This window comes from Pelophylax lessonae, assembly GCF_965119305.1.
Source record: "Pelophylax lessonae genome assembly, chromosome: 7".
Taxonomy (NCBI): Eukaryota; Metazoa; Chordata; class Amphibia; order Anura; family Ranidae; genus Pelophylax; species Pelophylax lessonae.
The window spans coordinates 189,702,996-189,716,252 of record NC_138774.1 but is presented as its reverse complement, the minus strand read 5'-3'; the positions used below and the strand labels follow the sequence as shown (position 1 = coordinate 189,716,252).

General features: G+C 43.4%; 1 protein-coding gene across 1 annotated transcript in view; it reads left to right on the top strand.

Annotated features, from left to right (window-relative positions):
* The window catches only part of DBH (dopamine beta-hydroxylase), a gene marked incomplete at its 5' end in the record, with an annotated part of 140,893 nt that overhangs the window by 88,656 nt on the left and 38,980 nt on the right, over positions 1–13,257 (top strand). The window contains 2 exons of the mRNA XM_082263605.1: positions 8,116–8,175; positions 11,427–11,554. Of these exons, the coding sequence (XP_082119731.1) occupies positions 8,116–8,175; positions 11,427–11,554 (188 nt within the window). The remainder of the gene's footprint in view (positions 1–8,115; positions 8,176–11,426; positions 11,555–13,257) is intronic.

The window sequence follows — 13,257 nt, the reverse complement described above, 5'->3', positions numbered from 1 at the left end:
AACAAAAGAATCCAACTGTACTTTAGGAACCATTGTTCTTTAAAACAAATAAAGCCTAAGCATATAATCATTTATTTACTGTCCATCCAGACTTACCGGTTTATAGCACCAATACAGCCTAAATGTAAAGGTATATATGCAACTGTACATCAAGAACTGCTGGTTCATGGCACTCATATAGCCTAAATACCAGCGGAGAACTAGAATCATTTTACCTGGGGGCAAAGACAGCAAACTGGACATTGCATTGTATGGACCGTTTCCTCTGGTCTAAAAGAAGTGTCCCGTGCAGAGAGTTTCATGTACTAAAGGCAAATATGCTTTGCACTGAAAGTGCATTTGCTCTAGATCTGAGGTAAAGCTCTGAAATGAGGGGAAGATCTGATGGTTTCTATCATCAAATTATGTGCAAGCAAAAATGCTGTTTTTTATTTTCCTTGCATTTTATTGACTATTTTTTGCAAAGTGAATCTTTACCCCATTTACTAAGCTCTGGACCAAGTACACTTGCAGTGCACATTATATTTGCGTTTGGTAAATCAACCCAAAAGTGTGATTGGTGGGAATGATGATAGATGGGTGTTTTAAAGGACATAGGTTGGATAATGAAGAGGATGGACAGGAGTCAGTGAGGTTAAATGTATACGAGAGAAAGAGAGGGATTGAGATTAATCCTGCTCTAATTCGGACCTCTGACAGAATAGGACCTGTATTCAGTGACATAATATATATGTTAAGCATAAAATCCCTACCTGGTACCAGGGCTGTAATACATTTTTTACCTAGGGAAGGGTTCAGCTTTGGAAACCCAGAGGAAAAAAATAGGTGGCATGCACAGCGTACCATGACACATTTTGGGTCTGGCAAAATTTGCAGAGCCTTTAAACTTTAGCCTCAGTGCTGTTTACACAGTTTACTTTTTAACTGTGTGGGGGTCGCATTCACTGGATGAACACAGAAACTTGTGTTCCTAAATAGCAGGAACATAGGATCCCTGTGTTCATCACTGAGAGAACAGCGGTATGCCTTCTTTACATCGACCGACCGTCGTTCTGTCTCCATGGGGAGCGATCGCGGGTGCCCAGCAGACATTGCGTCCACCGGACCCACTGATTGGCTCCCCCTTGTCAAGGTCTTACCTTGCCCTCCTGTTGGCAGCCATCTTGTGCAGACTGCTGCCTTTTATAGACTCTGATTGCATCATCACTTGCCTGCTGCCTGGGCATCACACAGTGATGATGTCACACACCTGACTATACCTATCACGTGATAAGTTGCAGCCCTTGCCCTTGTGTTTGTGCTCCAAGGTGCATCTCTGCTAGCAGCCTTCTGTTCTCCGTGTTCCTCCGTGTATGACCTGGCTTGGCTGACCACTCTCCTGGCTCTTGTCCTGGCATCGGCAGACGACCTGGCATCGGCAGATGACTCGGCATTGGAAGACTACCTGAATCTGTACTTGACCCCGGCTTGGACGACTACCCGCTTCTAGACTTGACCCTGTCTTGTTCCTGCTCCCACTTCCTCACTCTTGATGTGCATTTATTGTTGTTTGCTCCAATATACTGCTTTATTTTACCTGCATCCCTGTGTGGTCTGGTTTCCTGGCACCCCGAGTTTTATTGCCTCCTTTTGTAATGTATTCCATGTGCCTACTCACTCTGCTTCTGTTGCTAAGCTGCTCCTGTCCATTCAACAGGGTATATGAACCGTTGCCGAGTATGGCATCATATTTCATACCCTGGCAGCAGAGATGGGCTGGAATAATGAGGCTCTGGTGGCTGTCTTCTCTCATGGTCTCTCCGATGCATTTAAGGATGAGATTGCGGCCAAGGATCTCCCTGACGAGTTCAAGGCTCTCATTTCCTTTCTGATTTTGATCGATTCCAGGCTCAGGGAGAGACCATCATTTAAGGAGCACCTGCGGAGGACTCCTACCAGATTGGCTCCAACGTTTTCTTTCCCACCCATTCCTCCCTCACATTCTACGCGTCCTGGGGATTGTGCGTCTGGCTGTGAACCCATGCAGCTGGGGTTCACTCTCCTTTCCGAGGCTGAGCAGGCCTTTAGGAGGAAGGAGGGCAGGTGCCTGTATTGCAGTCTTGGTGGGCATTTCCTGCAATCTTGTCTGATCTATCCAGAAAACGCTCGCACCTAAGGTCCTCTTAGGTGGAATTTCCTCGTCCCCGGTTTTCCATAAAGATAAAACGCTAATCGCAGTTGTCCTCTCCTGGGCAATGGGTTCGGTGGTTACTCAGGCGTTGGTAGACTCTGGTGCTGGCGGTTAATTTATTGACAGTATGTTTGCTACTGCGAATTCCATACCCTTGCAGCCTCATATTTCTCCACTAGCTATCGAGCCAATTGATGGCAGACCACTACAACCGGCACAGGTTACCTGCGATATTGTTTTCCGGTTGATATGGCGATAGGGGCTGTTCGCAGGGAGTCGACCTGTTTCCAGGTTATTTCGTTCACACACTACTCCATTGTTTTGGGGTACCCTTGGCTTCTGAAACACAATCTGACCTTTGATTGGCAGTCGGTCAAGATTCTCTCTTGATCCCCACAGTGTGGTGCTGTTTGTATCCATGGGCCTGTTAAGGTACTTAGGACCAAGATGTATTTGATAAGGTGCACGCTGGTACTCTTCCTCCCATACGATTGTGCCATAGACTTGCAACCTGGTTCCATTCCCCCTTGTGGCAGGATTTATCCTCTCTCGTTTGCAGGGAATAAGGTAATGGAAGAGTACGTTGCGCATGGAAGAGTACGTTGCGCATGCACTTGCCCAGGGGCACATTCACAACTCCACTTCTCCAGCGGTGCCGGTTATTTCTTCTTAAAGAAAAAGGGGGGTGAGTTGAGACCTTGCATTGATTATAGGGGCCTCAATTCCATCCCAGTCAAGAATGCATACCCAATTCTATTGATTACTGAATTGTTCGACCGATCATTACGAACCTCTGATGATGCCCTTTGGCTTGTGCAATGTGCCTGCTGTCTTCCAGTAGTTCATTAATGATGTATTTTGTGATATGTTGCAGCAATGCGTGGTAGTCTATTTGGACGACATCTTGATTTACTCGGGCTCCATTGAATCACACTACCTGGATGTCAGACGGGTACTGCAACGGTTACGTGAGAATGGGCTTTTCTGTAAGCTTGAGAAATGTGAATTCTACCTGTCCTAGGTTGCCTTCTTGGGCTACATAAATTCTGCTGAAGGGTTCTCCATGGACCCTCAGAAGGTTTCAGCTGTTCTACAATGGCCTTGCCCCAGTGGTCTCCGTTTCATTCAGCGTTTCCTAAGAACCAGATGTTCTGGGCTATTTCTCGTCAGTTCTGGTTGTCATCTCTCCGCACTGATGTTGCTGCGTATGTTGCTGCTTGTTCCGTCTGTGCCCAACACAAATCTCCTCGGCACCTTCCCTTGGGCCTACTGCATCCCATTCCCAATTTGGGAGCATCCCTGGTCTTACTTGCCCATGGATTTTTTTGAGGAACTTCCCGCGTCTCGAGGTTACATGGTTATCCTCATGGTTGTCGACTGGTTCTCCAAAATATGCCACTGTGCTCCATTTAAGCGGCTGCCTACCATTCAGGAGCTTGCTTCTGTGTTTGCCAGGGAGGTCTTCCGTTCACACGGGTTGCCAAAGGAGATTGTCTTGGACCGTGGGAGCCAGTTTGCTTTTGCTCCCAGTTGGGTATTCGACTCTCCTTCTCCTCGGCCTACCATCCGCAGTCCAATGGTGCTGCTGAGCATTCCAACCAAGCTCTGGAGCAATTTCTCTGCTGCTACATCTCTGACCATCAGGACAATTGTGTTGATCTGCTACCCTGGGCGGAGTTTGCTAGGAATTCTGCCATCAACTCATCTTCCAGAATGTCTCCATTCATGGCCAATTATGGGTTCCAACCCGCTGTGTTGCCTGAGTCGTTCTCACCACAGGATATCCCGCCAGTGGAGGATCATCTATGTGTCTTCCGTTCCTCTTGGGTGCAGATTCAAGAGTCTTTACGGGTCTCTGCACAATATCAGAAGCTCCAGGCAGACCGGAGATGTTTATCTTCTGCTTCGTACCAGGTCGGGGAGAGGGTGCGGTTGTTGACTCGTAATCTCAACCTCAGGGTGCCCACTCAAAAACTGGCACCCTGTTTTGTTGGACCTTTTCGCATCCTCCGTAAGGTGAACCGGTTGTCCTATGCCCTTGGTCTTCCCTCTGGCATGCCTATCTCCAATGTCTTTCAAGTGTCACTTTTGAAGCCACTGGTTTGCAATCGCTATACTTCGTCACTTCCTTGCCCTCGTATCATTTCTGTGGGCAATCATGAGGACTATGAGGTTAGCAGCATCATGGATTCTCGTCTGTTCCAAGGTCAAGTTCAATACCTGGTGCACTAGAAGGGTTATGGTCCTGAGGAGCACTCCTGGGTTCCCTCCATGAATGTTCATGCTCCTGCCCTTCTCCGTGCTTTCCATGCTCACTTTCTTCAGAAACTGTGTTTTGCTCCGTGGAGGAGGGGCCATTGAGGGGAGGGTATTGTTAGAGTCTTACCTTGCCCTCCTGTTGGCAGCCATCTTGGACATGTGCAGACTGCTGCCTCTTATAGACTCTGATTGCATAATCACTTGCCTGCTGCCTGGGTAACGCACAGTGATGATGTTGCACACCTGAATATATCTATCACCTGATGGGTTGCAGTTCTTGCCCCTGTGTTTGTGCTTCAAGATGCATCTCTGTTGGCCGTCTTCTGTTCTCCGTTTTCCTCCCTGTATGACCTGACTTGGCTGACAACTCTCCTGGCTCTCGTCCCCGCATCGGCAGACGACCCGGCATCGGCAGATGACCTGGAATTGGCAGACCACCCACTTCTAGAATCAACCCCAACTTGAATGACTACCTGCTTCTGGACTTTACCCCGGCTTGTTCCTGCTCCCACTTCCTTACTCTTGCTGTGTGTTTATTGTTGTTTGCTCCAACAAACTGCTTTATTTTACCTGCATCTCCGTGTGGTCTGGTTTCCTGGCACCCTGACACCCCTATAGCCAATCGGCGCATGTGCGTGCCTCCAGGAGCGCGTGTAGGCCCCCACTGTCTGCTACATGCAACGACGTACAGGTACGTCGTTGCGTGTAACAGAGCCAACCTGCCGCTGTAAAACTACGGCGGCTGGTCGGCAAGTGGTTAATTACAGTGCCACAATTAAGGAGTTTAACCAACATGCACAAATCTCAGCACAGTCCTCAGCAAACAGCCTACCTTTAGCAAGAACATCATTAATATAGTGACTACTGAGCAAAAGTGCATTGTTCAGGAACATGTCAAATACAGCCCAGCATGTGGAGTGGAGTGGAGTGGTCAGTGCATGTCATGAACAGCCCAATGTACAGTGGTCAGTAGTGCTAATTGTGATGTCAAATTTCAATTTAGTTTGAGTCATAGTCTTTTGATTAAAATACCATTTTATTTTAGTTGTATTTTAGTCATCTGAATTGTTTTAGTTTTAGTCTACTAAAATCGAATGGGTTTCGTTTAATTGTAATGTATTATTTAAGCATTTCTCTAGAATTTCCAGACTCATTATATACTCCTGGAGTAAAAATCGAACAACATGTCATTATTTCTGGTATTAAGGTTTGAACATGCACTACAGACACAGATTTAGCCATGGTGATATATAGTGTCTTTATAAATAAAACCAAGTTTCATAAACAAACAAAAATATTTCAACTATTAAAAAAAAACTGTAAACTCTGTTGGCTCCATTGCACATATTACCTGAATAATTTACACACACTAAATATTAAGAAAAAAATTATCATTTATCATATGGTAGTGCAGTGTTAATTTTGACAATAAATTTCAATTTAGGTTTAGTCGTATTTTAGTCATCTAAATTGCTTTAGTTTTAGTCATATTTTTGTCAACTAAAATAGTGTTAGATTCCTTAACAAAAATATTTTCGGTGACGAAATTAACACTGGTGGTCAGGAGTATATCATAGTGCCAATGCCCAGCATACAGAGTACAGTGCTCAGGAGTATGTCATATACAGCCTAGCGTACAGAGTGCAGGGCAAAGGAGTATGTCATATACAACCTAGCATACAGAGTGTAGTGCTCAGGAGTATGTCATATACAGCCCAGCATACAGAGTGCAGTGGTCAGGAGTATGTCATTTACAGCCCAGTATACAGAGTGCAGTTGACAAGGTGCATGTCATATACAGCCTTGCGTGCAGATAACATTGGTGGGGAGCATGCCATATACAGCCCAGCGTACATAGTGCAGTTGTCATCTCCCTGCCCTTTCCTTCTCTGATCCCTCTCCTTTCTACACAGAACAGCTCACTTTGTTTCTCTCTCTGCTTCTCTTCCTCTGTACTACACACTCCTGCATTCTTCTGGGGCTTGGCTCTACTTTCTCTGGCTCCCTGTACCATGCAGCTAGTGTCTTTACAGCCAATTAGGATTCTCCTCCCCTTTCTCCTAGCTGAACTGTCCATACATGGCCCGGGAGAGGAGCAGTAAGCAGAAAGATGCCCAGGCTGTGTGGCTCCTGCCCTTTAGAGTGTCCAACCGCATGTGCCATGGACTGATGCTTTGGGGGGTTTAGCTCCCATACCAGTCGCGGCTGGTGCTCTATGGGTCGGGGGGGGGCGTCAGACGGACCTGACCACGGACCACACCAGCTCCAGCCCGCACCGCACACCATACCCCCCCCCCCTGGGTCGTCAGCTCACTCACCCTGTGCTGCCCCTGGACTGACATGTGGAGGCCTCAGTCTCCTCCGTGTCCCCCTTCGTTGGTCGGGCTTCCCCTGCGTCTCCTCCCTCCTACTCCTTCGCCAATAGGATGGCTTCTCCTAGGACCAATCAGAAAACGGGTCTCAGGACCTGCTTCCTGATTGGCCAGGAGGAGAATCCGTGTGACAATAGCGAATAATCATTCGCTATTGTCAAACAACTGGGTGGGCTCAGGCCAAAGTGCTCTTCCCCCCGAGCCCATCCTTTTTTGAAGCCAACTAGAGCCTCTGGCTCTAATCATGTGCTTCAAAAAAAAAAATTCCCCCATTGGAATCCATGCATCCGACGCCCTGCAGGTAGATTAGGGGGCTAGGATGCTATGGATAGGGGGGGGGGGCCCTGTGCCCCTAATGGATGGGCCGCCACTGTCTCATATCCCCCTTTTATCTATACCCCTACCTGCTACATATTCAGATTTCTGATCATCGCACCTGACATATGTAAATCTTCTGCTACTGATTTCATTTGTTGCACTCTATATTAGGTCACATGACAGAATACCTAAATAGGTACTGGAGGACCTAACCAGGTGCTGTGATTACAGTTCTAAAAAAGAAACAGTTCCTATAATGTCCAGCAGTTGTCCCTCAGGACAGGTCCTTCCTTGACTAAGGTCTGATTGGTAGAGTACCTCTACTTGGGGTCCCCAACCCAACATCAGTACTGGCCTAAGAGGGGAAAATTCCCCTGACCCCTAGCCTAGTCCTTCCCTGACAAATATAGAGCCCATTATCTAATTGTGCATCTAGAACTGACTTATAGCCCAGGTATAGCTTAAATATACAGCCATTATCTAACTAACCACCCAAAATATCTGGTTTATCCCATGGATACAGAATCAATATACACATTTTATGGATCATTCATTCATTCAGAATTACTGGTTTATACCACAAATACAAGCTACATCTAGAACAATTTATCCAACTGTACAACCAAAAACTCTGTTTTTTTTAACACCAATACAGACTACATATAGGGGCATCCAACTATCCATCTTGAGCAACTGGTTTATAGCCTAGATACAGCATAAATATAGAGCTATTGATTAAATTCATATATTCATAACTGCTGGTGTATACTGCACATGCAGCCTAAATATGGACACATTTATCAAACATCTCCACAGCTGTTTTGAGCCATAATCAAGCTGGAAAAACTCACAAGCCCCAGAAATACTATGTGTACAATACATTGTAGAATAGGCAATGTAGCTATAACCTGTATCTATGGTTACTCTCATCTATGCTGGTGGGACAGTAGCATTTAGTCATATGAGTTTCACAGAGTGTTTTCCTTGACCTCACAGGGGGATTTGCTGATCACTAGCTGTTCTTACAACACAGAAGACAGAAGTCGGGTCACAGTGGTAAGAGCCTAATGCCTACATTGTAAAACCTTTACTTGTCACCCTCTTGGGGGATCACATCATGTACACAGCAAAGAACTATGTTGGTTTGTTGTCAGATTATATCAGCTCTGCTTGCTGTTTTGATCTTTTTTTTCTTGCTTGTTATTCTTCTGCATCGAAGTCGAAATTTTTGTATGCATATAAAAACATTATAAATACCTTTTTTTCTCCTTTTTTTTATAAGTGTTCACATACACTCTGTTCTCTTAACATAAGGAGCTGCATAAGGAGCTCAGAGAGGTAGGGGAGGAGAAACAGCAGTACACTGAACCTCCCAGTAAATGGCTCTGCAAGGATGGTGTGTCAAGTATGATCACTGTGCTCTCGTGCCTAATGTGGTCAGTTTTAATAGGTAAGCAGAGTGACTGGCAGGAACACAAAGGAAGTTATACAAGAGAAGAGGATACTTTTTCATACAAGTACATTGTAGAGCAGACACATATCAGGAATATGAAATGTTGGGTTAACATATTATATAAATTGTTTTGTTAGATATACAGTACATAGTTGATGATGTTGTTCCTGGATACTCTTTTACTTGGTTCCATCTCTTGGACAGTGCATTTGATGTCCTGCATCTAAAGCTAGCAGGGACCATTACAAAATGGTTTACTCTGTATATCTGATTACCAAAACTACTTTTACAAATTGTATATATCTGAATAGGTTTCACAGTAGATTTTTCTTTAAAATTAACACTAAAATATTTTATTAATGCATTGTGATATCACCTACTTCTAGAACACTATAGGGTATGTTTATAAAGCAGATAATGTAACTTACACAAAGATTTTTTGGTGGAGAACCATCCAGTGGCATGTGTTTTCATTTGGAGTGATTGATTCTCCACCAGTAAATGTTTGTGAGACGCTTTTTTTTTTTAAGCAAGAATGCAACATTTGGCCAGTGAAACAATACAAAACTATTACCATACGGTTTGTCAGTATAGTCTGAGAAGTAGCAGTGCTGGGTCTTAGGAGGAACATTAATCATGGACATTAACAAACACGTTAGATGGTGGTTGGTCTAACAACTAGCAGATGGAGGAAAGAGGGGGGGCCTTCGCTATTAAAACATAAATACATTTTGATTTAAGTGGAGGGAAATATATAAATTGGAGGGTCATTGGTTAACATTCCGTTGGATACCACTGGGTATATTGAAAACATTGTACTAATTATAGTTAAGTTTCTATAGGCAAAGATTGAATAAAAGATTCCCAGACATCAAAGTATTTTTGGACCCTTGATTCCTTGTGTAAGGAGGCCTCCAATCATTCGAAGTGGAAAACATAGGATCGTTTGTCTAAAATACAAAGAAATGGTGGAGGGTTCTGGGTAGATCCACTTAAGTAGGATGGCTTTCCGTGCTGTAAGGGATATGACAATGAGGGGTTGTTTGCAGCCTCTTGAGATTTTAATAACTGGGATGTTGATTAGTCCAAAAAGTGCCCAGGGGTTAGAGGCAGGGCTGCTGTTAGAAATCACAGGGCCACTGTGGCCTGTACAGTATAAATCAGAGGTTTTTTTTATGTAGCAATGCGTGGCTGATTTGCATGCAATGTGTCCATATTTTTTTTGCCATGACAACCACATAACATATAAGAAGAGATTCACTGACACCTCAGTGGTTAGGAGTATTTTATTTATATGAAGAACAAGTATTTAGAAGGATCATATTTTGCTCAAGTTCAGTGTTCGTGTACATCGAGATGCCATGAATCCAATCCCTTACGTAGCTGGTTAGAGACGCTAAGTTATACAGTTACTAGATCAGGAAAATGGAATCCTCCATTACTGGAAGGTTGTTGTAAGGTGCATAAACCTATTGTTGCACTCCTGCTGCCCAGGTGAATTCTCTGAACTTCTATAGACATGTTTGAGATCAGAGTGCTTAAGGCAGGGATCCTCAAACTACGGCCCTCCAGCTGTTGTGGAACTACACATCGCATGAGGCATTGTAAAATTCTTACATTTTCAGCCATGAATAGGCATGATGGGAATTGTAGTTCCTGCACAACTGGAGGGCCATAGTTTGAAGACCCTTGGCTTAAGGTGTAGAGGGAGGACAAAAAGTTTGGGAAAGGCTACCATTTTTATCAAGCTTATTCTGCCCATATATGAAATATTAAAGTGTGTCCAAGAAGTCAGAGGTCCTTTATTCAAAGCATAGCGAAGGAGGAATGTTAACCTTGTGTAGATTATAGGGATTTGGAAAGTAGGTTAGGATCCTAATAGGTGCAGGAGATGATCCAGCATCAGAGTAAACAGAATGAGAGAAAGGAGGCATCCTTGCCTTGTGCTTTGGGACAGTGGCATTGGAGAAGAAAGTTTGTTTTTGATCATTTGTTTGGTATAGGGATTATGATAAATACAGTATATTGTATATAAGAAAAGAAAAGACATGTCCTAGTAAAAAGAATGTGATTCAGGAGAGACCAGTCTATTTTGTCAAAAGCCCTCTCAGCATCGAGGCTCAGGAGGGAAGGAGAGAAGAGGGATATTGTTTGGCTCAGATTGTAGCTGCAATTGCTGTTCTGATGCCTATAGTAGAGTGTTTATTGCGAAGAAAGCCCAAATGGTAGAGGGTAAATGATGCTGGGATGTGGGTGTGGATATGAACTGCCGTGATTTTAGCTAATAACTTCATACAGGTGGCGCTATTTTGGAGGTTGGGATCTATTATTTTAGTAATATGGCATTTAGGGCCGTGTGGTCTGGTAAGTTTGAGGAAAGGAAGGAATTTATAGTCCCATGAATACGATTTGTTGTTTGTGTAATGTAGCTTTTGTTTTGTTTGAGAAGGTACAAATATATTTAAGGTATGCTTCCTGTAATTTTTTCTTTGAATCAAGCGAGTTCTCTGATAAATGTTGTCTATAAGTTCGAAGAACATTGTTTTACAAATGGGAACATTGTTGGGCAGCTTCTTTTTTCATGACATTGTTGTAAGATATGATGTAACCCCTGAGATCTGCTTCTATCCTTTATAGACCCCATATGTATATCTTATCTGAAAATGGAAACATAACTGGCCTTGTTTTTCCAAGATTCACCAAAAGCTAAATTAACTATTTTTGATAGTCTGACCTTTTAATGATTTCAAAGAGCATAAACTAATATTACATTGGTTTTGTTTGTTGGTCTTTGTTATTCCCTTTACTGTGTATGTGAATGTTATACACTGTAATTTTGTTTCTGGTGCTGCAGGGTGGGTTCAGTATAACGGATGAGATGTGTGTGAACTATATACATTATTACCCTCGTACCGAACTTGAACTGTGCAAGAGTCATGTGGATCCAGGATATCTGCGAAGATACTTCAATTTGGTGAACAGGTCAGTAACATAATGAGAGAAAGCAATCCATAAACAATACCTGTCTTGAGAAAAATTTGAAGGCTACTGTTGCTGACTAGGGATGATCGAACTTTTCAAAAGTTCGGTTCGACCAGAACACCCGAACTTCCGAAAGTTCGGCCCAGATTTCAGAACCCCATTGAAATCAATAGGACCCAAACTACGGTAATCAAAAAACACAATTTTGAAACCCTGAGAAAAAATTAGATTTCTTTGGATTTGGTGTCTGGGGGGTCTAAAAAGTGTACCTGTGAAGTTTCAGCTCTGTAGCATGTCCAGAACCAGAAAAAAAGTTTGTTTGTGTTAGAATTAATACAGAACAGGTAGTTTCGCTACTTTTACACCCGGCTTTTTGTTGCAGGCGTTTTATTGGGCTTTTTTGAGGACATGTTTGGAGTCAGGCATGACATCAGAACTTCTGTGTAGGGGTATATATACACACACACATGTATGTATATATACACATACACATATATAGGTGTGAAAGTAGCAGAAACCTATGCTTGCGCTAATGAAATAATTAACACCCATATGGCTTCTCTGCTATAACACCTATATATGTGTATGTGTATAAATACATATAAGTGTGTGTGTATATATACCCCTATACAGAATTTCAGATGTTTTTCCTGCCTCCAAAGACCCCCAAAAAATGCCCAACAAAAACGCCTGCTGCAAAAACACACCTGGACGTTTTTTTTTTTTGGCGCAGGCATTTTTTGGGGCATTTTTTGGGCGTCTTTGAAATTCTGTATAGGGGTATATATACACACACACTTATATGTATTTATACACATACACACATATAGGTGTTATAGCAGAGAAGCCATATGGGTGTTAATTATTTAATTAGCGCAAGCATAGGTTTCTGCTATTTTCACACCTATATATGTGTATGTGTATATATACATACATGTGTGTGTGTATATATACCCCTACACAGAAGTTCAGATGTCATGCCTGACTCCAAACATGTCCTCAAAAAAGCCCTATAAACGCCTGCAGCAAAAAGCCGGGTGACAGGGGCAAAGTCACTATCCGGTTCTATAAGTGTTCTAAGAGAAACTATCTTTTCTCTATAGCGGTCACCCTGACATGGAAGGGTTTTGTCACCCTGACATAGCAGTCAGAGTCAGTTAACCCTACAATACACTACGGTCCCCTTACACTTAACACTTTCCCTACAGAAACTAGATTATTAAATCTAACTATAGTGGAAAATTGTACCCTAACTACACTAGATATCCCTTTCCTCACACTAATAATTGCTAAATGACACTTTGAAGCAGAAGTAACAGAACTGCTTCCACTCTCTTCCACAGCCCTGTATTAAAATGGTAGAGATTTGGCGGGGCTATTTTATATACTGGGGGGCGTATTCACTAATGATTGGACTCTGGACCCCCTAGTCACTCCAATCACATTCCTAGCATTCTCCTGCCCCCTCAATTGGCTTTTACTGATGGTTCTGGACCAATCACGGGCTTTTAAAGCCCAGTTCCTGTCCCATTGCATTTTGGTCAGTTCTGGTTGCCGAATTCTGAACTTTTTCAGCAAAAAGTTCGGAATTCGGCCAAACCTCGAACAGTCAATGTTCGGGTCGAACCGATGGTCGACCCGAACCGTTCGATCATCCCTATTGCTGACCTGTTTTTCTGAAAATGCTATAATTCCTGGCTGTA